This window comes from Myxocyprinus asiaticus, chromosome 30, assembly GCF_019703515.2.
Source record: "Myxocyprinus asiaticus isolate MX2 ecotype Aquarium Trade chromosome 30, UBuf_Myxa_2, whole genome shotgun sequence".
Classification (NCBI taxonomy): Eukaryota; Metazoa; Chordata; class Actinopteri; order Cypriniformes; family Catostomidae; genus Myxocyprinus; species Myxocyprinus asiaticus.
In genome coordinates, this window is record NC_059373.1 from 17675526 (window position 1) to 17700270 (window position 24745).

Here is a 24745-nt window from a genome sequence, read left to right on the forward strand (position 1 = left end):
TTATTATTATTATTGGGGGGAAATATTTATATATATTTTTACATAATCATATTTTTGCAATATGGTGCAGTTTCTCTTATTGTTTGGTCTAAATACAATAATGATCATAATCAACACTTTTATTAACACAACAAGAGCAACTTGCCCCAGCTGCCTTGATCCATCCTGAGAAAGTTATTTCTGCCTTGCAAAATATAGGACCCATTGTAGTGTTTGGCTTAGCAGGGGTGTTTCAAAAATATTAAGCCTAGCTCAACCAAAAATGACAGAAATATGAGATTGTTTAACATTGAATAAATTACAAACATCCGTATTTGTTTCTCCAGAAAAAAATTGCATCCATGAAAAAAAAAGGTTATTATGAATTGAGCAAAATTGCACGGTTTGTTGCAATTTCATTCTCAGTTACTATGTGCAATTTACTGTATCTAAGTGTATTTCGGTCGTGCGTGTGAACATCAGATGCTGGTGTGACATCAGTTTCCCCCATCCTGCACATCTCCAAGCAAGAGCCCCACGGCGGGAGGGGGCGTCGCCATTGTGTTTGTTTTAGGGAAACTCTAGAGTGGGAGGAGTGAGAAAGGTACCCTAGATACGGTTGCTAAATACGGAAAGCTACGATAGGACCCGTAAGTACTTTGGGCTAAAACGTCAATAAAAGGAATTTAATTGCATGCATCGAAAGCATAACCATTATTTTTTGCCGTGACATCTGCTAGAAAATTCTATGCTCCCTCCAAACATCAGCGACAAATGACAGGCGCTGTCTAACTCTATCTGTCATCACTAAATATTTCCTATTAACGCAACTTTTTTTTTTTTTTTTTTTTTTTTTTTTTTTTTTGCTTGTTATCGGAAAAATATGTTTGCCGCCTTTGCGGTTGTAATGCACACGCTAAATCTGCACATGGCGCGCGCCGCTGTACAAAATAATTCCATGCAGATGTTGATCTCGCGACAGTAAACCATTAGCTTGTTAGCTCTTCAGCTAGCAACAGCCATCCAAAATGTATGTCACTCATTGTTTTTGTTTATTATTATTATTATTATTATTATTAGCGGGCATTAAATAAATAAGACATGTCAAAGACTATTGTATTGCCCTAAAATAAAATTACTAATCGCTAAATACTAAAAGTGCAGAGACACTGTGTTTGACAGTCAGTATCACACAGGCCCCGCCATGAGACTGACAGTCACACACCCATTCTGTACTGTGGGCGTCTTCTCTAGGGAAACAGCAACAAATCTAGACCATTCTTTAATTAAAAATATAGAAATAAAAATGTAAACTGTTATAGCTGAATAAATGCATATGTACATTCTTACAACAAACATTCTTGTTATATTGGTACAGTCTACTGTCTAACAACAAATTCTTTAAAAAAAAAAAAAAAATCTAGGTAGAGCAATCAACTCAGTAATTCAGGGTTCCATGGAATAAAAGTTGTGTTTTTGGGAATTCATGGACATTTTTAAAATCTGAACTATTTTTAAATGTTCAGTTGAAGTCAGAAGTTTACATACACCTTAGCCAAATACATTTAAACTCAGTTTTTCACAATTCCTGACACTTAATCATAGAAAACATTCCCTGTCTTAGGTCAGTTAGGATCACTACTTTATTTTAAGAATGTGAAATGTCAGAATAATAGTAGAGAGAACGATTTATTTCAGCTTTTATTTCTTTCATCACATTCCCAGTGGGTCAGAAATTTACATACACTTTGTTAGTATTTGGTAGCATTGCCTTTAAATTGTTTAACTTTGGTCAAACGTTTTGGGTAGCCTTCCACAAGCTTCTCACAATAAGTTGCTAGAATTTTGGCCCATTCCTCCAGACAGAACTGGTGAGTCAGGTTTGTAGGCCTCCTTGCTCGTACACTCTTTATCAGTTCTGCCCACAAATTTTATATGTGATGGCCACTCCAGTACCTTGACTTGGTTGTCCTTAAGCCATTTTGCCACAACTTTGGAGGTATGCTTGGGGTAGGGTGACCATATTCTGGTTTTCCAAAAAGAGGACACCTTTTTTTTAATAATAGGGTTCAAAACAGTGTTACTATGAATGAAAACTTTAATACAGTGAAAAAGACACTCTATTAGCATAACACAAATATATATAAATAAATAAAAATTTCCAACATTCTTTTGAATGTCCATGTACTAAAATAAAATATTTGATGCCATGAGTGTAACTTCATTTACTATTACTATTATTTTGAATGGCCAATGGTAGTCCGTTAATTTACCTGATGAACGTTCACCTTTTGCTGACCCTTTATGCTTCACAGAGCTAATGTGTGCTTCTAAATCACTTGCACCTTTATTAGTGTAATGATAAGTCAATGGAGTTGATATCCATGTGCAGCTTTAATCATAATAGACGTAGTAATACAGACAGGCAGGGGTTCAATCACCAGCAACAGTAGTATCAAAGGAAATCCAGAGTGGTAGTAAATAAACAGGAGAGGTCAGGGCAGGTGGCAGACAATCACAGGTTATATCCAGGAAATCAAGGCAGTAATAGTAGACAGGCAGCAATGGGTCAAGACAGGGTAAACGGACCAGGATCATACACAGATAATACAGAAACTCAGAGAATGCTTAGAAATGTCAGCCAGGGCAAAACAAGACTTAACAATGACAGAGAGTGAATGTGAGACTTAAATAGCTGAATAGATTGGAAACAGGTGAACAGGTAATTATTGGCAGGTACGGGGATTATGGGAAATGGATTCCAGAGAGTTAAAAGTCAGTCTCCAGGTGATGGAGCCCTTTGGTGGTCAGTGGGAGGAATAACAAAGACGGGATTCATGACAATTAGCAACTGACACATAAGTGCCAGCTTTACATGTCATACATTCTGCTTCCCACGGATCTCGACCTGGAAGAAAGCATGGGAATGTTTTGTGCAAATCTTCTGTAAATTTGCGTTTTCGTTTGGGCATTGTTTCCACTCAGCTGTCATTTGCTGCTACTGTCAAGCAACTGTTTGATGCCGCACACAACATGCGTGCAAACACAATTAAGTATTAGACCAGATGCACATCGTAATGCAACTAAAGCCGAATCCCAGACATTTTTGCAAATTTAGAAATCCTGGCCAGACGCTCTTTTAAGGTCTGAAAAAGAGGACATGTCCGGGAAGAAGAGGACATATGGTCACCCTAGCTTGGGGTCATTGTCCATTTGGAAGACCCATTTGCGACAGAGCCTTAACTTCCTGGCTGGTCTTGAGATGTTGCTTCAATATATCCACATCATTTTCCTTCCTCATGATGCCATCTATTTTGTGAAGTGCACCAGTCCCTCCTGCAGCAAAGCACCCCAACAACATTATGCTGCCACCCCTATGCTTCATGGTTGGGATGGTGTTCTTTGGCTTGCAAGCCTCACCCTTTTATTTCCAAACATAACAATGGCCATTATGGCCAAACAGTTCCATTTTCTTTTCATTTCTCCAAAAATTAAGATCTTTGCCCCCATGTGCACTTGCAAACTGTAGTCTGGCTTTTTTATGGTGGTTTTGGAGAAGTGGCTTCTTCCTTGCTGAGCAGCTTTTCAAGTCAATATAGGACTCGTTTTACTGTGGATATAGATACTTGTCTACCTGTTTCCTCCAGCATCTTCACAAGGTCCCTTGCTGTTGTTCTGGGATTGATTTGCACTTTTCGCACCAAACTACGTTCATCTCTAGGAGACAGAATGCGTCTCCTTCCTGAGCGGCATTATGGCTGCATGGTCCCATGGTGTTTATACTTGCATACTGTTGTTTGTACAGATCAACATGGTACCTTCAGGCATTTGGAAATTACTCCCAAGGATGAACCAGACTTGTGGAGGTCCACAATTTTTTTGCTGATTTCTTTAGATTTTGCCATGATGTCAAGCAAAGAGGCACTTGAAGGTAGGCCTTAAAATACATACACAGGCACCTCTAATTCAGAACACCTCCTATTAGAAGCTAATTGTCTAAAGGCTTGACATAATTTTCTGGAATTTTCCAAGCTGCTTAAAGGCACAGTTAACTTAGTGTATGTAAACTTCTGACCCACTGGAATTGTGATGTGCTTCAGCTGTGTCATGAACAAAGTCCTAAACGACTTGCCAAAGCAATTGTTTGCTAATATTAAATATGTGGAGTGGTTAAAAAATGAGTTTTAATGACTTTAACCTAAGTGTATGTACATTTCTGACTTCAGCTGTATATAGTGAATATAATTTTTCTTGTAATGCTCTGAAATATTTCATTGGCTAAAATTACTTTAGTCTAGTGTGATAAACGTAATTGTCTATACGCTAACACTTTTGTTTAGGAGCACTCGTGCCGCTAAGTGAAACATTTCAACATTTAAATCAATTAAATCAAACTGTCATGGCATTCATAACTATTTGAATGCATTTTCAGTGTCTGTTAAGTGTTGTATAATGCAATGATGCTAAATGTTAAAGTTATTCATGAAAATTATAAAATTTTAATGTATTTTCTATGACATACACACAAACTACTTCACAGAGATGCATTTCTGCATCCGTGGGCCTATATGCTGTTTTCTATGAAAACATGCGCTAGACCAGTGGTTCCCAACCTTTTTACAGTACCTTAAAGTCCCCTCTACTTATACATCAGAAAGTCTATATCATGGCCATGGATGCTCTCTCTCTCTCTCTCACTGCGCCGTTTGTTTTTTAATGTGCAGGCACGAGATGGAATGCTATCATAGTGTTTAGAAATGCAAAACATAATGACGCAAAAGTATAATGACGGATAAAAATAATATGATGATTATAATACATGTGCATTGTCTCCCATAAATGGTCTCATTATAAAGCATGAACATAATAACAACAATGTAGGTTATGCAGTTTAAAAGGCTTTTGCAGTCTTGCAGTGCATGGTTATGATGTTGTAGAATTTCCATTATTTTTAAGATCCAAGGAAAAGAAACCACTTCAAGCACCTCTGTCAAAAATTATCCATTAGAAGCAGAATACTGCATGTTTGGTGCGCTTCAACCTCACGCAGTTGTGCAAAGAGGCTCTGGTTGGTAGAGTGACATTTCATTAAGTTTTGCTACAGTTACCAGGATGTCAAGGACATGATGAGATGAGATTTTGCTTATCACGTTGAGTTTTACTGGTATCGTGCATTTTATGGCTCTTTGTCTCACCATTTTTCTCAGAATCTTGCACGTGAGCGCAAGGTTTAAAAGACATCTGTCAATCGGTAATTTTTCGAAATGCTGAAAAAACTTTTTCAGTTAAAATACTTTCTCCAATCCCAGTTTAATATGCAGAGACAACTGTAAGTATGCCATCTGTAGTTTAATTTTCTCAAAAATCTTAAACATTATGGCTCTGTGGTGCTACAAATATTCCTCTGTTTGTTTTGAGCGACCCGTTCAGCCTAACACAGCAACAATGACTTAACCAATGGCGTGAATTTGGGGCGGGACTATCTGCTCATTTGATCAACTGCAGACAAGGGGCGTATTCAGAAGGCTATTTGAAAAAGTTTTTTTTTTTTTTTTTTACATTCAGTTCTGTGGCGCTAGTAAAGGGGTCATGACATGAGGAATAAAATTTTCCTTGATCTTTTAATATATAAGAGGTCATTGTACTATAAAAACTAGGGCCCAACCAATATGGGATTTTTGAGACCGATACTGATTTTAGAGGGGGGAAATTCACCGATTACCGATATGGTAGCCGATATAGTTAATTTTTGAGCTGGAATGAAAACAGACCTTTTCTGTGTGGATTGTGCACCGATTTTGCATCAATATGACTATGCAAAGGTACTCAGAAGGCTGCTTTCTTAAACAAATATTTTTATCAAAGAATATTTCACATTATTATTATACATTGTCAACCAATTCTAGAACTGAACACTGAGAAAATAAAGAATAAATACAAATACAATAAATAGCTAAATAAACATAAGTATTGTATGTTCAGTATCAGTCAGTTGCTGACCATTTAAATAAAGAATAAATTAAAATTATAGCTAAATAAAAACAGTACTGTATGTTTAGTATCTGTCAATGGCTAACCATTTAAATAATGAATAAATTAAAATAAAATAAATAGCTAAATAAACATCAGTACTGTTTAGTATCAGTCAATTGCTGACCATTTAAATAAAGAATAAATAAAAATAAAATATATAGCTAAATAAACATCAGTAGTACTGTTTAGTATCAGTCAAATGCTGACTATTTTAATACTGTCAGTCAATTAGGGGCAGGTTGTAAAACAAGAAGCATTTACACCTGCCGAGTCAAGAGATAAACGGCTCTGCTATACAAGTTCAGGGGAACTTTCAACAGTGGAAAACCAGACTTTTAAATATTACATTTTGCAAATGCAACGACTGGAATTGTTCGGTTGAAGGGGGTACCAAACTGCGAATCCTGAACAAAACAGTTTGGTGAATACATGTTTACACATTAGTTTCCACTCAGCTGACAAGCTGTGAAAGTAGCTACGTGGTTAGCTAGTTAGTTATAAGCTTGTTGTCACGGAGAGTAAAAGATGGACTTTATTTACTTTCCAGCATTGCGTCTCACCAACTAGGTAACAACGTAGCATGAAATCAACACTCAACAGACACAATCCTCCACCACACTGTTGTCTGCTGAGCTGCAAATAGATGCTCTGATGTTTACCTTTCAATATGCAACGGTACTGACTGCACTGACAAACTATAGCTGGCTAATATAACAAACAGATGTGATAAACATGAGTGGCATGGTTGTCAGGGACAGAGTTAACGTTATATTAGTTATATTGAAAAGGAAAAATGATGGGGTCATTGTTTAATAACTTTCCAGTATGTATTTCACTCTAGTTAACAACTTACCATGAAGACACTGCTTAACTCCACACTGTCTGCAGAACCACCGTCAGCTCAGCTCTGTTAACAATGGAGTCTGAGCACTCTCTGCTGGACAACTGTGTTGTGACTCCAACTCTAAATCACCCTAAGCATTGTTTTCTGCATTATATGGTCTGAAAAAAAGTTTTCATATCTGCGCATATCGGAAAACATATACGCCGATACCGATATATCTGTGTATATAAGTCGATATCGGCCGATAAATCGGTCGGGCACTAATAAAAACATACTGGTATTTTCAGAACTCAAGACTTCCTCCTCACTACATTTGTTTAAACCAAGCTGCCAAAATGACTCATTCTCTACTTCCTCCACATTGTGATGTCACACTGTGGTAGACATTTGCATCTGACCACCTCCACAACAACATATCAATGCCTACTTTACCTTATAACTTCTGTAGCCCACCCAGTTACGGTGAGCAGTGAGATGTAGTGGTCCACCGATATATTGCCAAGGCCGATAAATCGGCTGATATTCTGACTTTTTTCATTATTGGCATCGGCCAATAAATATTCCCGTTTTGACAGTTTTTTTCTTGAGGGTGCCGAAAATCTCCTGCTTGCATGTGAAGCATCTGAGACATGTAAACGACCAGTCACGGTTCATTTTGTTGTTACATGCCATCAGGTTACTACAGTAATAGTGTGCAACACAGTCTCATTTATACGGTCCACATATCAAAGCTGCGGCAGAGGCGTTTGAGCTAATAATGTTAAAGTGCTCACTTGTTTCATTCTCCCTCTCTCTCCTCAACAGTTCCCTGTAATTTTAACTGTCTTGTCTAATGAGAAAAAGGCAAATATCAATAAAGGTAATATCATATACCGTGTGCAAATATGCACATATCTCGTTTAAACAGATGTAATAAACTAACTTCACACAACTGAGCAGATCCAGTGTACTGTGGAATGCTCATTTATTTACTTCTAAAGCATGTATTCTATCAGCCTCTCCACAACAGTACCCTGTAACTTTTCTAATGATAAATGGCAAATATCAATAAAACTATAAAAAATGATATACCATCTGCAAATATGCAGATATCTTGTTTAAAAAGATGTCATTCACAAACCTCGCGAAAATCCAGCATTTTCTTCCCGTCGAGCACTCATCTAATATCTTCCTCTGAAGCGCGTATTTTATCAGCCAGAATAAAAAATGTAAGGATCGGGATCAAAAGTTCCTCTCATTCACAAATCATGACGGTCCATCTGTAACAATCCAAGCAAGCGATCCAGGCCATTTAAACTGTCAGGAGATTGAGGTTCATGGTGGATCTGCACGAGCGCTTGAGTGCAACTTCAAGGCTGCGTCCGAAACCAGGAAAATGCTGCCTCCGGAGGCTGTATGATGAAAATAAATAGCTTTTCAAACTTTTCGGAGATCAGTTTTCTTAAGAGTTCCATTCATTCAAACAGCTGTCAGTTAAGCCATTAACTGATTAGGTAGCAAGGTAGCAGGTCAGCTGCCTACGTTTTCGGATGCAGCCCAATGTAAAAGTGTGTCACGTGTGCTATAAGTAAATGTCTTATTCACTGTCACTGTATGTACAATTGGTTTGATTCTATATTTTTTGAGTAAATGTGATTGCTGACGTGGACATGCCATCCATGGTTGCTGGTTGTATGTACTGTTATTTCCTTCTTCCCAATATATTAACAATTTCTTCATGTGCAAATAAATTACTAAAATTTGATGACTAAACAAAAATCAGAAGAAACTGCTATCTACCATTTAAAATACAATATTGTTTTAGTTTTGTGTGAAATTGAGTAAATATAGTGCTAAATAATTTTTTTTTTTTTTTTTTTTTTGCAATTTAATGTTTGTTATTTACTATATTGTGTGATATGTCGGCATTGTATCGGCCTATCGGCCACCCTGCTTTCTGGATATAGGTATCGGCCATTAAAAAAAACCATATCGGGGGGCCTGGGTAACACAGTGAGTACTGACGCTGTCAGAAAGAGGGTGGAAAATTATCATGTTTCATAAATATATGACTGTTGTCTGTGCAAATAAACTTTACAAATATTATAAGTGAACCTCAAGGAACAAAAAAAGTCATGTCATAACCCCTTTAAAATGTAGTTTCATTGGGGCAGCTTAATGAAGTCAGGTTGATTCAGTTATTTCAATATTATTTAATCATTTTTTACTTGAATAAAACCAGTTAATTTAGATGTTACCACATGAAGCAACATTTTTAGGTTACCATGTACCTAACAGCAACCCTATTTTTTCTGCAGGTTCAGCATCCCCACCACCTCAGTTTGAGAAGGTGCAGGGACAATGTTCTACGCTCACTTTGTCCTCAGCAAACGTGGGCCACTGGCCAAAATTTGGTTGGCGGCCCACTGGGATAAGAAGCTGACCAAGGCACATGTGTTCGAGTGCAATCTGGAGAGCAGTGTGGAAAGCATCATCTCTCCAAAGGTTAATGGTCTTTAAATTATACTGTTTTAGTGTATTTAGTCCTGTGGATTGCATTACTGTTGTGTACTGTTGAGCTTTAAACTTCTGGCAAACCTATTTATTGTAATAGCATTTTCTTTTAATGTATGTTTAATTTAATAGGTAAAAATGGCTCTCCGTACGTCTGGCCACTTACTCCTGGGTGTGGTGAGGATCTACCACAGAAAAGCCAAGTACCTGTTGGCAGACTGTAATGAGGCTTTTATAAAGATTAAAATGGCATTTCGCCCAGGTAAGTCATGGCTAGACTACATAAAAAGTAGATCCTGTTGTTCTGCAAGAGATGCACATTTTTGTGCAGCGTATGTACTTAATAGACTTACAGAAGAATACATTGTGGTCTGTTTGACACAGGTGTGGTTGACTTGCCTGAGGAGAACCGTGAAGCTGCTTACAACGCCATTACATTACCTGAGGAATTCCATGACTTTGATCAGCCTCTTCCAGATTTAGAGTGAGTGCTGCTTGTTTTTTTAGTTTTTGTTATTGACATGATCATTTTCATTGCATGAAGTCATTGCTATTGTGTCATTTAGATTTAGGGCTCTATTTTAAGAGTGCTAGCACTAAGCGCAGTGCTGTGCGATAATTCATCAAGCAAAATCAAAGGGCATGGCCATGAAGTTTTGGTATTTTCATGCAAGTATGCGCTAAGTCTAGGCGCAACTTGGTGTTGCGAAATGGCGCACGCAATGCGCTAATGGGCAGGGTAAAATGCAATTTAATTCTGAGGTTCTTCTCTGTTTATTGCACTATCTGCATCCTATTATATTGTCCATTCCCTGTCAAGCACCGGTGATATAAACAAAGACAGTTAGTAGTGTCAATGGGCAGTATGCAATGAATTAGTTCTTTTGTGTTTTAACTGCATCCTTGTTGAATATCAGGCATATTTCTATGACAGTGACATGCGCCTTTTATACACATGGAAAATTGTGTATTTTGTGGAGAAAATTTGGATTTAGGCTCCATTAGATTATTTAAAACCATTAAAATCAAGGCTAGTATTAACAGTGATTGTATTGGCTTTTCAGGTTAGGTTGTGGATTTTTGCTCACTTTTCACTTCTACCGGTCGATTTTGCTTTCAAAATGTAATTTATTTATTGAAGCACACAAAAAAAATTAAACCAAAAATATTTCTTAATTCATATTACAGTTCAAACTAAACAAAAATATAATAAAAAATAATAAAAAAAAATCCTATATAACCAAATATATACATTTTACCCTCTCCAACTTCTTCCACCAGCCTCTTTTGCAGTGACTTAAAAATCACTTAACGACAACAGGTGAAATTAACCTATTTCTCAGCAAAATAGCAGATTGCACTTTGCGCCACTTGAGAGCATGAACAGTGTTCTCATTTTTGGGAGAACTATTCTTTTAAAGGGTTAGTTCACCCCAAAATGAAAATTCTCTCATCATTTACTCACCCTCCTTTCATCCCAGATGTACATGATTTTCTTTCTTTTGCAGAACACAAATGAAGATTTTTAGAAGAATATCTCAGCTCAGTAGGTCCATACAATGCAAGTGAATAGTGGCTAAAACTCTGCAGGTCCAAATATCACTTAAAGGCAACATTAAAGTAATCCATACGACTCCATTAGTTTAATCAATGTCTCCTGAAGCGATACAATGGATTTTGGGTGAGAAAAAAAAACTCCTTTTTCACTGTAAATCTTGCCATCACAGTCTCTAAGCACGATCATGATGTCAAGCTCGATTACACTTCCCAGTGCTTGACGCAGTGTGCAGAGTGTTAGATGGCGCTATAGGAAGTGTAATCAAGCTTGAAATTATGATCGGCAAGGATCACTACTGTCAAGATTTATAGTGAAAAAAAGAGTGACATTTTGTTCTGTTCTCACCCAAAACTGATTGGATCGCTTCAGGAGATATTGATTAAACCACTGGAGTTGCCTGGATTATGTTTATGATGCCTTTATGTGTTATTTGGACCATCCGAGTTCTGGTCACCATTCACTTGCATTGTATGGACAAACAGAGCTGAAATATTCTTTCAAAAATCTTTGTTTGTGTTCAGCAGAAGAAGGAAAATCATACACATCTGGGATGGCATGAGGGTGAGTAAATGATGCACTTTGTGCTGGCACGAAATTGTACTTAGTATTAGTGCTCTCACGAAAATTTGATAATACGTTGCACACAGTCATTGCGCCTTGCACGGTCACGAAAATAGAGCCCTTAGTGGTTAGATACATACTCTTGGTGTTGACCCTGCCCTGTGTTTTGGATTGCAGTGACATTGATGTTGCTCAGCAGTTCACCTTGAATCAGTCCCGTGTGGAGGAGATCACCATGCGAGAAGAAGTGGGAAACCTGAGTTTACTGCAAGAGAATGATTTTGGTATGGTATATAAGCCTCCTCTATTCTAATGGTATTGCTTTTGAATGTGCTTGACATTTTGTTTTTTTCTGTATTTAAATAATAATATAATCAATAAATAGTCATTAATTATTAGTTTGTCTCTTTTAGTAAGTCTGCGCATTAGCGAATTAGCCTTAAAGGAATGCGCCTAATATTCCGGGTTAGATAAAAGTTAAGCTCAATAGACGGCATTTGTGGCATAATTTTGATTACCACAAAAATGTACTTTGACTTGTCCCTCCTGTTATTTAAAAAAAGGCAAATATCTGGGTTAAAGTGAGGCACTTAAAATGGAAGTGCATGGGGATTTTAGTGTGATAAAATCACTTACTAACCTTTTCTGTTTAAAGTTACAGTATATCCAATATTAGAACTTTGTTGTCATGAAGACATAATACCATAAACCCTAAAACGACTGTAAAAACAACGATTTAAAAAACGTTACTGCTGAAACAGTATACCAGTTTTAACAAAATAATTCATGCAAGTGCTTTTATTAAATTTTAAGCTTCACATTTCTGCCTTTAAACCCTCCAAAAATTGGCCCCATTCACTTCCATTGTAAGTTATTGTATCGCTTTTTTTAAAGAAAGGGAGGGACGAGTCAGATTTTTGTGGTAGTCAACATTATGCCACAAATGCTGTCGAACTTGTATTGAACCCAGAATATGCCTTTAATGCTATGGTTTTGTTGCCATGATATGATCATGTTAAACATATTTTAGATCATTCAACACATTTTCCTCCTCAGCTGATTTTGGGATGGATGACCGAGAGATGATGCGAGAGGAAGGTGCATTTGAGGTGGACATCATCCACGGAGCATCTGCATCTAACCTGCTGCTGGAATCAGAGTCAAGTGGTGGACAGATAGCTGACAAGTCCAATCACCTGGAGTATGACCAATACAAGGACGACTTTGGTGACAACCCAATGGAGAGCAATGAGGGAGGCATGCTGGGTAAGAGGGGACATTTATGAGCTGTACTTTTAGTAATGTTAAGACCTTATAATTTAAGTTTTTTTTAACAAACTATATGACAAACATCCATTTGAAACTGAGCTTGCTGGTTCCTTCACCAACAGTGGACAAGCTCCTCAGTAATGAGGATGGAGGTGGTATTTTCGATGACCCTTCAGCCATCGCTGAAGGTGTGATGATGCCCCAAGACCACGGTGGAGATGATGATGATGATTTTGACAATCTTTCACGTAAGAAAGCATATAGAAGCTGAAACATAATGATATTTTCAAGGGATAGTTCACCCAAAATCTGGTCATCATTTTCTCATCCTAATGTTGTTCCGAACCTGTATGACTTTCTTTCTTTTGTGGAACACAAGACTATGTTAGAATGACAGCCTCAATCACCATTCACAAAAATATGCAATACATGTGAATGGTGACTGGGACTAATTTACTGCCTAACATCTCCTTTTGTGCTTCAAGGAAAAAAGTCATGGATACAGAAGGATGACAGAATTTTTATTTTTGGGTGAACTATCCCTTTAAGCAATTCAATAATATATATTTCATGTAATGGTCAATTTTAGTTTGCATAAAATTGTTAAATGTTCTATTTTGTACAATAGCAGCAGGAGGTCCAGACAGTCCAGATTCTGGTCCTGTGGAGCAGCTTCCCACCATGACAGACCAGACTGAACAGACCACCCTGGTCCATAATGAAGAAGAGGCTTTTGCTCTGGAGCCCATTGACATCACAGGTCAGCCAGAATAAACAATAGCACATTTCATATATGCTATTTAAAGGGGGGGTCTAACAAAAACTACTTTGAGATAAAAAAATAATTGATGGTAGGGTTTGTGGTATAACAAAATATTGCAATACCAAAAATTTAAAACGGTACGATATCATCTTGCTGTCAATTTTGGTACCATATTAAAGTATGCTGCCATTTGCAAAATGTAATGTAATGAGAGAGTTTTGAGATGAAATCAAAGACCATTTGAAAATAATAATAAAAAAGCCTCTATATGACCAAGTGTAATCATTAAACAGCAGAAGGATGTTATTTAATGAAATAATATACAGTCACATGCGCGCCACAGTATGAATAAGAGGCGCCTCTATGCTCTGTCATCTCCTTCACACGCACACAGGCATGCACAGGAACACACACACACACAGTCATGCACACGAACACACACACAAATGCAACACACACTACTAATGCTTGATTTTCATGCAGTGTGTCCAATAGTATCCATCTACAGAGCCACAGATCAGCATGTTGAGTGTATATATGGCTGTTAACTCTATAATGAACACTTTCTCTGTTGCAGCTCAGAGATTTCAGCTCGCGAGTTGTGGGAAGCTTGATATAACGACCTCTTCACAAACTTTCAAAATAAAGTCCTGCTGAAATGAGAGCTCTGTTCAACTGATTGCATGAAATTGAAGACATTATGACATTATTACTACTGTATAAAAGTGTAATATTCAAAGCAGTCGCAATAATACTTATAGTAACAATAATATAATATTAAATGGTTATATTATTAGTAATATTATCTGTAAGCAATATCTGAAAGCAAGTGTACTGAATATCAGCATGTTGCCATGGCAGCCTTTTGCCTCAGGTAATCAGATTGTTTTCATTTAATGTTTTCATTAATACTGTAAAGCTCTGTTGTGCATCTTTTTTTTTTTTACCAAAAATTATGTATATATATATTAATATATATATATATATATATATATATATATATATATATATATATATATATATATACAGTACTGTGCAAAGTCTTAGGCACATAAGATGCTTCATAAAAACATTTGTCTTAAGGTGGTTATTTATATTTTCAGCTTTAGTGTGTCAATAGGAAATATAAATTTTAGACTCCCAAACATTTCTTTTGCAAATAGAATAGAATAGAATAACAGGGAGCCCTTCAACAGATGGCATGGTCCCCACAGAGCCCCCCACTGAATATTGAGTGAGTCTGGGATTACAAGAAGAGACAGAAGCAATTGAGACAGCCGAAATAGATAGAAGAACTGTGGCAAATTCTCCAAGAAGCTTGGAACATCCTATCTGCCAACAACCAAGAGAAACTGTATCCAGGTGTACCTAGGAGAACTGGTGCTGTTTTGAAGGCAAAGGTGGTCACACCAAATATTGATTTAGCTTTTTTATGTTTACTGGACTTTGTATGACGTAAATTGATAAATGAAAACTATTTATGGCATTATTTTTGAAGACCTCACTATGCAACATTTTTCCCAAGTGCCTAAAACTTTGCACAGTACTATATATATATATATATATATATATATATATATATATATATATATATATATATATATATATATATATATATCCACTGGCAGCCAAAAGTTTGGAATAATGTACAGATTTTGCTCTTATGGAAAGAAATTGGTACTTTTATTTACCAAAGTGGCATTCAACTGATCACAATGTATAGTCAGGACATTAATAATGTGAAAAATTACTATTACAATTTGAAAAAAAAAATAAAACTACTTAAAAGATTTCTCATCAAAAAAATCCTCCACATGCAGCAATGACAGCTTTGCAGATCCTTGGCATTCTAGCTGTCAGTTTGACCAGATACTCAGGTAACATTTCACCCCACGCTTCCTGTAGCACTTGCTATAGATGTGGCTATCTTGTTGGGCACTTCTCACACACCTTACAGTCTAGCTGATCACACAAAAGTTCAATGGGATTAAGATCCATAACACAATGGTTACAGGCAGGTGCTTAGAACACAGTCAATTGTATAGAAAGGAGAACATAAGTCTCACACACTACCAGATATACTGTATGTATATACATAACACTGATCAGCCACAGCATTAAAACCACCTGCCTAATATTGTGTAGGTCCATTCTGGGATGCTATTCATCTTACACAATTGTACAGAGCGGTTATCTGAGTTACCATAGACTTTGTCAGTTCGAACCATTCTGGCCATTCTCTGTTGACCTCTCTCATCGACAAGGCATTTCCGTCCACAGAACTGCCGCTCACTGGATGTTTTTTGTTTCTGGCACCATTCTGAGTAAATTCTAGAGACTGTTGTGTGTGAAAATCTCAGAAGATCAGCAGTTACAGAAATACTTAAACCAGGCCATCTGGCACCAACCAAAATCCATAACACTCTTTTCCAATTATCTGTTGTCCAATGTCTGTTTCTTTGCCCATTCTAACCTTTTCTTTTTGTTTTTCTGTTTCAAAAGTGGCTTTTTCTTTGCAATTCTTCCCATAAGGCCTGCACCCCTGAGTCTTCTCTTTACTGTTGTACATGAAACTGGTGTTGAGCGGGTAGAATTCAACGAAGCTGTCAGCTGAGGACATGTGAGGCGTCTGTTTCTCAAACTAGAGACTCTGATGTACTTATCCTCTTGTTTAGTTGTACATCTGGGCCTTCCACATCTCTTCTGTCCTTGTTAGAGCCAGTTGTCCTTTGTCTTTGAAGACTGTAGTGTACACCTTTGTATGAAGTCTTCAGTTTTATGGCAATTTCAAGCATTGTATAGCCTTCATTCCTCAAAACAATGATTGACTGATGAGTTTCTAGAGAAAGCTGTTTATCTTTTGCCATTTTTGACCTAATATTGACCTTAAGACATGCCAGTCTATTGCAAAATGTTGCAACTCAAAAACAAACACAAATACAATGTTAAGCTTCATTTAACGAACCAAATAGCTTTCAACAATGTTTGATATAATGGCAAGAGATTTTCTAGTACCAAATTAGCAATTTAGCATGATTACTCAAGGATAAGGTGTTGGAGTGATGGCTGCTGGAAATGGGGCCTGTCTAGATTTGATCAAAAATGACTTTTTTCAAATAGTGATGGTGCTGTTTTTTACATCAGTAATGTCCTGACACTACTTTGTGATCAGTTGAATGCCACTTTGGTGTATTAAAGTACCATTTTCCTACCGAAACAGCAAAATCTGTACATTATTCAAAACTTTTGGCCACCAGTGTATATATACATATATATACAGTATATATACAGTATATTGTTGAAAAATATTATATTTTCATTTGATTAAAGCTGTACAGTATGTATTTGATTAAACAATTTGATCATAACATTTAATTAAAACCTTTAACATGGAATCCAGAAAAAATTTAAACAGAAAAGGCATAATTCGTATCTGTAAGACTTTATGCAGTTCTTATCGACAAGTAATTTTCTGTGTAATATAAAATTAAAAATCATAAAAGTTTCAGAAGTTTTTTTTATTTGTTGCCTAAGAATTTAGTTAGTATTGATACCAAGGTACCAGGGTTGGTATCGTACTGAAGCCAAAATTTTGGTATCGGAGCAACACTAATTGGTGGACACCCTGCAGTCCCTCCATAGACCCCTGATTTAACCTATAGTTACATATGAGCATTGGTTCCTAAAAGAGATTTTTTATTTATCTTAAGCCATCTTTACACTGCAAAGGTGGAACAGATGCTGCAACTAAAGTGGCATTAAGGTGCATTTACACAGACTCTTTAATGCTGCTCAGAGCAGGCATAAATGCATTTACACAGCAATAACAACTGCATAAATAATGTTATGAGATTAATGTTTTAAACATAAAATTATCAAAACCAAAACATGAAACGACCTAAAATGTGAAGTTATTCTTTCAAATTTGAAACTAAATTATGAATTACTCTATATGCTCTGTCATAACAACAACAAAGTTTAAGGCTGCTCTGATGCTGCATTTCATTTACACAGAATTTAAGCAGCCTCAGAACTGCCTTTGAGTCTAGGGGCTGAGGTGGGTCAGAGCAGACTTAATTTAGTCTAGCTTTTGTGTCTTTACACAGAATTTTGAGCAGGCTCAGAGTAGGCTTAACTCTGCTGTGTAATGGCGCCTCAAGACACATTTCCTCATGTCATGCTTATGTTTGGCTCTATTAGTGAAGGAGACCAAGGCAAAGAGGAAGAGGAAGCTGATTGTAGACAGTGTGAAGGAGCTGGACAGTAAGACCATCCGTGCTCAGTTGAGTGACTACTCTGACATAGTCACCACTTTGGATCTGGCTCCCCCCACAAAGAAGCTGATGATGTGGAAGGAAACAGGAGGAGTGGAGAAGCTCTTTTCTCTGCCAGCTCAGCCCCTCTGGAACAGCAGACTGCTCAAGGTCATGATAGATCTCTGGAACAAGCTGTGAGCCTATGTGTGAACACTGGAGTATTAATACAGATTTTAGTGGAACAAAATACATAAGTAGCCTGATTTGTTTGGTAAACACATAGACACACACAAGAGCCTTAAATAGATAGTATGTTTTGCAGTCTTGCGATTTTACAATATATTTGCCCAGTGCAATTCCTGTAAGGTTGGCAAAATGCAGTAGGGTCCAAAAGTCTCAGACCACTAGTGAAAATGCTTCTATTTTGCATTTTTATAATTTGACAAAAAATATTACATGGGTCAAAAGTCTAGTTGAAAAATTGACATTAATTTCTTAGTGTTTGGTATGTCTTTTTGCCTATTGCTTTAGTGATCATGTTTACATGCACTTAAGAAAATTGTTTATTCCAGGGTTTTAGCAGAGAGCGTCAATCTGAAACGTCATATAAACAAGAACGCTGATTTCCTTACACTGTTTAAGGGATTAAGAGAAAGCGGTTTAACACACCTGGGTTTCTCTCGGAGAACGCGGCTTAATGTGCTCATGTAAACACATAAGCAGTGTTCTGATGGGTGTTTGAAGAGTGCGCTTGCGTGGAACAGACTGGCATAATAAACATCATAGGATGGAGCCCAATAACATGTCAACACAGTGGAAAGAATTCAACATTTCTGGGAGTACAGTGGGAAAATCACAAATACTATATACTAAACCCATTTATACACACTAATGTAAAATATCGACTGTCCCTAACGTCCGCATATATGCGCTCATTCATTGGGGGAATCTGGAGTTTTTTCTAAGAGGGAAACCCCCAATAAAGCATCGCAATTCACCTGCAGGTCGCGATAGTAAGTTAAGGAAACAAACACTGCAACAACTCTGAAATGTCTGGAAATCAACAGAGTAAAATAGTGAAGTCTTCCTCAGATGCCCTGTGTGATATTTACACAAGTGTTGCGGTAAAATTACATTGCTGTGGAAAAAGCTGCTTACTGAACGAGCCGCATGTATACGGGAGTAAAGAGTACGCCGCTTATTCAGTGCATGTAAACGGGAACGCTGTTTTCTCGCAATAACCCACTTTCTCGCAATAAGCCACTTTCTGGTGTCCATGTAATCGCAGACAGCATGCACTGGAGCTGACATGGACTCAACAAGTTTGTGCAAAATCTGTGTTATTCCAGCATGATTTGAGAATGTTCCTAAGCGCATCTTTTGAGCGTCAATGGAAACAAGGAAATCAGACCTTTTGTACTAGAGGTAGATCGATTAATCGGTGCTGATGGTTGCTTTTTGGAACTATTGGTTAGGGGTGGGCTCGAGTACCCAAGTACTCGGAAGTGACAGCAATGATCAATCATGAAAACGATGATCGATAATGAAAATGCGTGACAAGACTTTTCACTAAATTCGTAATTCAGTGACAACTACTTGACAACCAAACAAACGTGTCAAAGAGGGTTCTTATTTTTAATTTTGAGATTGATTACGTGATTGTGATTGATTGTTAATTTAAGCGGTACCTTGATTGTCAACAGAGATGTCTCATAGCATCCAAACTGAACTGATAAGCGATGCTAGCATTTGTTCTACAGGTTTACAATAATCAAAAGAAAGTTAAATTCGCTGTGTTTTGAACACCTGTCTCTGCAAACGTTTGCTGAACAAGTTTTATTATCATGTAATGTAGAAACTTTGACTCATTCATGTATATTATTTAATAAAAGTGAAGGCTCATCATTGACTGTTAAGCGCATGTTTACATGTATATATCGTTCAAAAATTGGCCCCCATTCATTTCCATTGTAAGTGCCTCACTGTAACCCAGATTTTTGCTTTTTCATTTTAAGAAAAGGAGGAACGAGTCAAAGTACATTTTTGTGGTAATCAATATTATGCCACAAATCCTGTTGATTGAGTTTCACTTGTATTGAACCCGGAATATTCCTTTAACATTCTATAAATCTATTTTTAAAACTATCGGTCAATTAATTCGTTATCGTCGTTTCTACCACCTTAATTATCGTTATCATCAAAATTCACCATCAGTTGACCTCTATTTTGTACAAATGAATTAACATCACTTGAGATAAATGTCTTCATCATTTTTTGTAATAACTTTTGTTTTAAATTTTTCAAGATGCTAAAACGTTTTGTTTTTAAATCAGACTTTTGACCTATTGTATTCAGAATGGCATATATTCATTTACAGGCATTGGTGCTACATTCTGAAAGTGTGCCATCAGTCACAAACAGAAAGAACAAATGAAGTGGAAACCTAAGTAACATCAAGATGTGGCAGATTTTATCAGACAAAGACTTTAACTTCAATGCTTCTCCAGTATCATCTGTCCTGATATCAGCTCTACTCCTCCGTGCAGATGTTCACACGATGCCTGACCCCTCTGGTGCCCGATGAACTGAGGAAGAGGCGGAAGGGTGGAGAAGCAGACAGCCTGGATGAGTTCCTTAAAGACTTGGAGAACCCAGAAGTGCCACGAGAAGAGGCCCTGTCTCAGCAAAGAGACATTATTGGTAGGAGAGGCAGATTTTTCCTTTGTATCAACTTTAGTTGGTTCACATGGAACATAAGACAGTGACAATGTAACTATAACTGATGTACAGTACATTTGATATTGTGCTTTTTGATAGAAGTTATGTCACGAATACCCATGTTTGGCTTTTTGCAGACCAGACCATGTTGGAAGAACCCAGTGTGTTGCAGGCCTCAGCCATGGAGGGCAGTCGCACAACCCTTGATGAGTCAGTCATGCCTCCTCCTTCTGGACCCCGTGGACAGAAGCGCAAAGCTCAGGACACAGAGCCTTCCCTGCCTGTGAGTTCCACTTTCAGAATAAACAGGCTTATCATACTTGTTACCTTTTGCTGGTCTTCAGAGTAACATTCAAGGACATAGAACTCAAAACTTTGTAATTAAATGTATTTCTTTCCAGTATGATTTTGCTTGGAGTTTGCCTTCCTAGCTTTATAAGTACAAGTATTCATGCTAATGTCTCACACATGCGTGGACTGGATGCTTTTATTTTGTAATAACCATTGGAGGATGCAAAGTGTTTTTAAATCAGATTCTGCTTGTTTCCCCAGTCATTTATAACTCAAAATGGAACTATGTGGCTTTCTAACAGTTCTATGCCTACACCTCTTTTCATACAGATGCTTGAGGATGATCGCTCCTCCATTGTGTCCACACAACACATGAACATGCAGCAGGTGGAGCTTCCCCCTGAGGACACGGGCAACATCTCACAGTTCATCCCTGAACTCGACCTCATAGGAGAGAAGAGCAAAGACAAAAAGGATGATGATGATGAGGAAGAGGTGAGGAAGGTTTAATCAGGTCATGAAGTCAAATGAGAAAAATGTACCTTACCCAGGGCTACAGCATTATTATAGCTAGCCCCACTAATAAGCCATATTATGAATGAATTATATGGAAAGTTGTCCTGTGGTGTGACTTGCTATGCTGTAATTCATGCCACGGCACACTTTTTACAATTAAACAAATCCCATGGCACACCTCTATCCCACTGTCCCACATAACCATCATTGATAGTTTTCCTTTTCAAGAAGTTCCATGTTTTCTGTCCACTTTAGTTGCGTTTACTAGTAATGTTTGAAATTCGGCTATGCAAAAAATGCAAGTCACGTAGGTACGGTGTATAATGAGATCACAGGTGGCAAGAGTGCTAATTGGGTAATGAATAAAGCAACAAATTTGCATCTTTTCTTATTTTTAGATCTGTTCGTGCAAATTAATTTTTTATTTATCTATTTATTTACATGGCTCCAGACTAACATTTAAGAGTGATAGCACTGGTGTTAAATTCTACAAATGGTCGTACCAGCACTTGAGTTGGTCGCACCGGTCCAACTGAAAGAAAATTTGTTTTCTTTCACGGTTTCTTTCTTTTTATCAGGATCTTGATGATGGAAGTTCATGGTAAATATTTTTTTAAATATCTGTGATGTGTGGATTGATGTGTGATTCCTGTCTGTTCATTGTGCAGATTTCTCCTTTATTCCTTTTCAATGCTGTTTAGAATGTTGCCGCTTATTACAATTTTAAACTGGTTTAATCATCGACACATTATGGGCTTTCATAGAGGTTTTAAACAAATAATCAATGCCGAATTCGTGACCCAGCCCGTGCTTCTCGCAGCTCTTTTTATGATGATCTGTGTGGCTGAGCACTTGAGACCGGTCCACGTGTAAATGCACATCACTGCACTGATCTGTCCATTTAGCAGTGCTGACTGATCCGGGTAAAGCTGTTTCCTTTCGCGTTTGGAACATTTGCCGTTTGATATTTCTCATACGGAACAAAAAACGACAGAGCACAATCAGAGAGTCAGCCAACTTTATAGTCGCACCAATGCGACCTCTTGCAAAGTTTAATCGCACTGTTAGGAAAAATGGTTGAAAAATTTGTCTCAGTCCGGAGCCCTGATTTATTTTGTGGAATCTGATAATTTTCCACGGCACACCTGACAATATTTCACGGCACACTGGTTGGGAAACACTGTTGTAATTCATCTAAAAATGTTTTAAAGTGTTTAAAATGAAATTATTCTATAATTATTATACATGCGGTTCATGTTAATTGAAAGACTACATGGAAAATGTGTGCTTTTAAAAACTGTTCTTACCAAATTTGTCACCCAACAGATATATTTCAAATGAACTAGTGACGGTGATTAAAATGATGAAAAACTTAAACCAGTTACCAATTCCAGGGTCTAAGAAATACATTTTCCCATGTACTATACATGTATGTACAATTTAATCTTCATTAAAAAAAAGTTTAATTAAAAAAGTTCACTGACACGTTGTCAACAACTCAAATACTTATCACTATATACTCTGAACATTTATCTTAGTCTGTATGCAATGACCTTTAAAAACATTTCAAGAATTGGAAAGATTTTTTTATGGTGCATCTGATGCATGAGTGTATTTAGTTTTTAACTCTGAATTTGTGTCTGAGAGGAGGAGGGTCAGAGTGGAGACCAGGATCAGGAGGAGAGGAGATGGAACAAAAGAACACAGCAAATGCTACATGGATTGCAGGTTTGGCAAAAATTTTCAATTGCTTTTTTTAAATTTTTTTATTTTTTTTAGGTTTTATCTGTTTACACATACAGTATTGATAATGGCATAATGTCTCCTCTTTTCAGGGCATATTCAGTCTGAGATTAAACAAACTGATTTTACATCTATAAACACGTTTTCTCAAGAGCATTTTAACGACATAAGTCATTGGGTTTGTTGCACGTTTCTTTTTCTGATTGCTCACTCTGCCTTTCCACAGAGAGTTATTGCTAAGACTGGAGCTGAATCGATCAGCTTGCTGGAGCTGTGCAGAAACAACAACAAGAAACAAGCAGCTGCCAAGTTCTACAGCTTTCTAGTGCTGAAGAAACAGCAGGCTGTGGAGCTCAGGCAGGACGAGCCCTACAGCGACATCATCGCCACCCCTGGTCCCAGATTTCACATTATATAGACTCTTTACAGTCAACACCGGCAGGTTTTTTGTTTTTGTTTTTTTATGTTTTTGTTTGAATATAATGTGTTATGTATATCTGTGCTCGTGCATTTTTATGCATACTACATGTGCTCTCTGTTACACATGCAACAGAAAAAAAAAAAGTGCTTCTTACTGCAGTTTCTCAGTACAAGCATGAACTTTGGACATATTTTTGAAAATATTGTTGAAGACAAAAAATAAATGGTAACAATTTAGTGGGGAAAGAAATTGTTTTTAGATACAATATGGGAAAAAAAAAAAAAAACTTTTATGTTCTTAGAGTTACAGATCACCCAAATACAGATGCTTATTTGTATGGGAATCGTCAAAAATGTTGGTATGTTTTCATAGGACAGTAAAAAATCATTGCAGTGAAGATCCATAGCTGTGGTGTGCTTTGAGGTGTGTTCTCTTCAGTCATTAAGTTTTTGAGATGCTATTTTATATTATTTATTGGCAAGGTTGCATCATTTTGCATGCTTTGAAGTACATGTTGACAAATGCAACATATTTGTGTTTACTTTCGTGAAAGTGTTTGCTTTATTGTTTTAACTTAATAAAATGGCGTTTTAGCTAAATATATATTTTTTAAATATAGTGAGGAAGAGTATTGTCCTAGTGTTAACCCATTCCGTTTTTTTGTTTGTTTGTTTGTTTGCAAACAAAACTACTACACTAACAATACATTTGTTCTAAAGCTGCCCTGACTTTTAATGTTGTGAACATTGATCCAAAGGCAGCTTCAGATTTGCTAGTAATCCATAAAATAATTTAAACAAACTTATTGTTATACTGTGATATGCACTGGTTGTAAAGATATTTTTTGTGAGAGCGCTTTTTGAAACAGTCCATAGTCATTTTTGTAATAAAAGAAAAGTTCATTGGTCTTTGTTTTTTTTTAATGTAACTTTATGTACTTTATGAAAGCAGCTTGTAGTGTGTTATATTTAAAATGTTGTTATATAAATGGCAATGCTCTGTTTGATATGTCACATCTGATATGGTTAATCAGTTACCACGATCTGTTACAGTCCATACAGTCCTTTATTTAAAATGCAATGAAAACTTGTTTTCATTTTCAAAGTACAACAATACATAATACTGGTAATAATAACAGGCATTATCATTAAAGCTATTTGTTACACATAATCTGTTGTCATTTGCTTGTATCCCTGATTATTGATAAAACCGTATTGTGTAATTTTTGTAATAAAAGGTAATTAAAGAATCCTGTGGCGTGAATAGATTGACCGTATTAAAACCAATACACTAGGGGGCG

The 24745-nt window shown here is 36.9% G+C and overlaps 1 protein-coding gene across 2 annotated transcripts; it reads left to right on the forward strand.

Moving 5' to 3' along the window:
* Positions 1-558: 558 nt before the first annotated feature.
* On the forward strand, positions 559-24575 carry LOC127421376 (double-strand-break repair protein rad21 homolog A-like). 2 transcript variants are annotated; one of them, XM_051664397.1, is made up of 14 exons: positions 559-629; positions 9154-9340; positions 9482-9611; positions 9734-9833; positions 11646-11752; positions 12525-12734; positions 12860-12985; positions 13366-13497; positions 17701-17924; positions 20303-20456; positions 20612-20757; positions 21096-21260; positions 22929-23009; positions 23251-24575. In XM_051664397.1, exons 2-14 carry the CDS (start codon positions 9197-9199, stop codon positions 23440-23442), a joined length of 1911 nt encoding a protein of 636 aa, XP_051520357.1. In that variant the 5' UTR covers positions 559-629; positions 9154-9196; the 3' UTR covers positions 23443-24575. The 2 variants fall into 2 exon arrangements, with proteins under 2 accessions (XP_051520357.1, XP_051520359.1); XM_051664399.1 differs by having other exon boundaries at positions 22932-23009.
* The last annotated feature ends 170 nt before the right edge of the window (positions 24576-24745 follow it).

Bases quoted from the DNA above. Each gene is read 5' to 3' on its own strand.
- LOC127421376 (XM_051664397.1), top strand. From the start codon at position 9,197: ATGTTCTACGCTCACTTTGTCCTCAGCAAACGTGGGCCACTGGCCAAA. The intron at 11,753-12,524 runs GTATGGTATATA...TTTCCTCCTCAG, and splicing joins ACTGCAAGAGAATGATTTTG to CTGATTTTGGGATGGATGAC. The intron at 12,735-12,859 runs GTAAGAGGGGAC...CTTCACCAACAG, and splicing joins CAATGAGGGAGGCATGCTGG to TGGACAAGCTCCTCAGTAAT.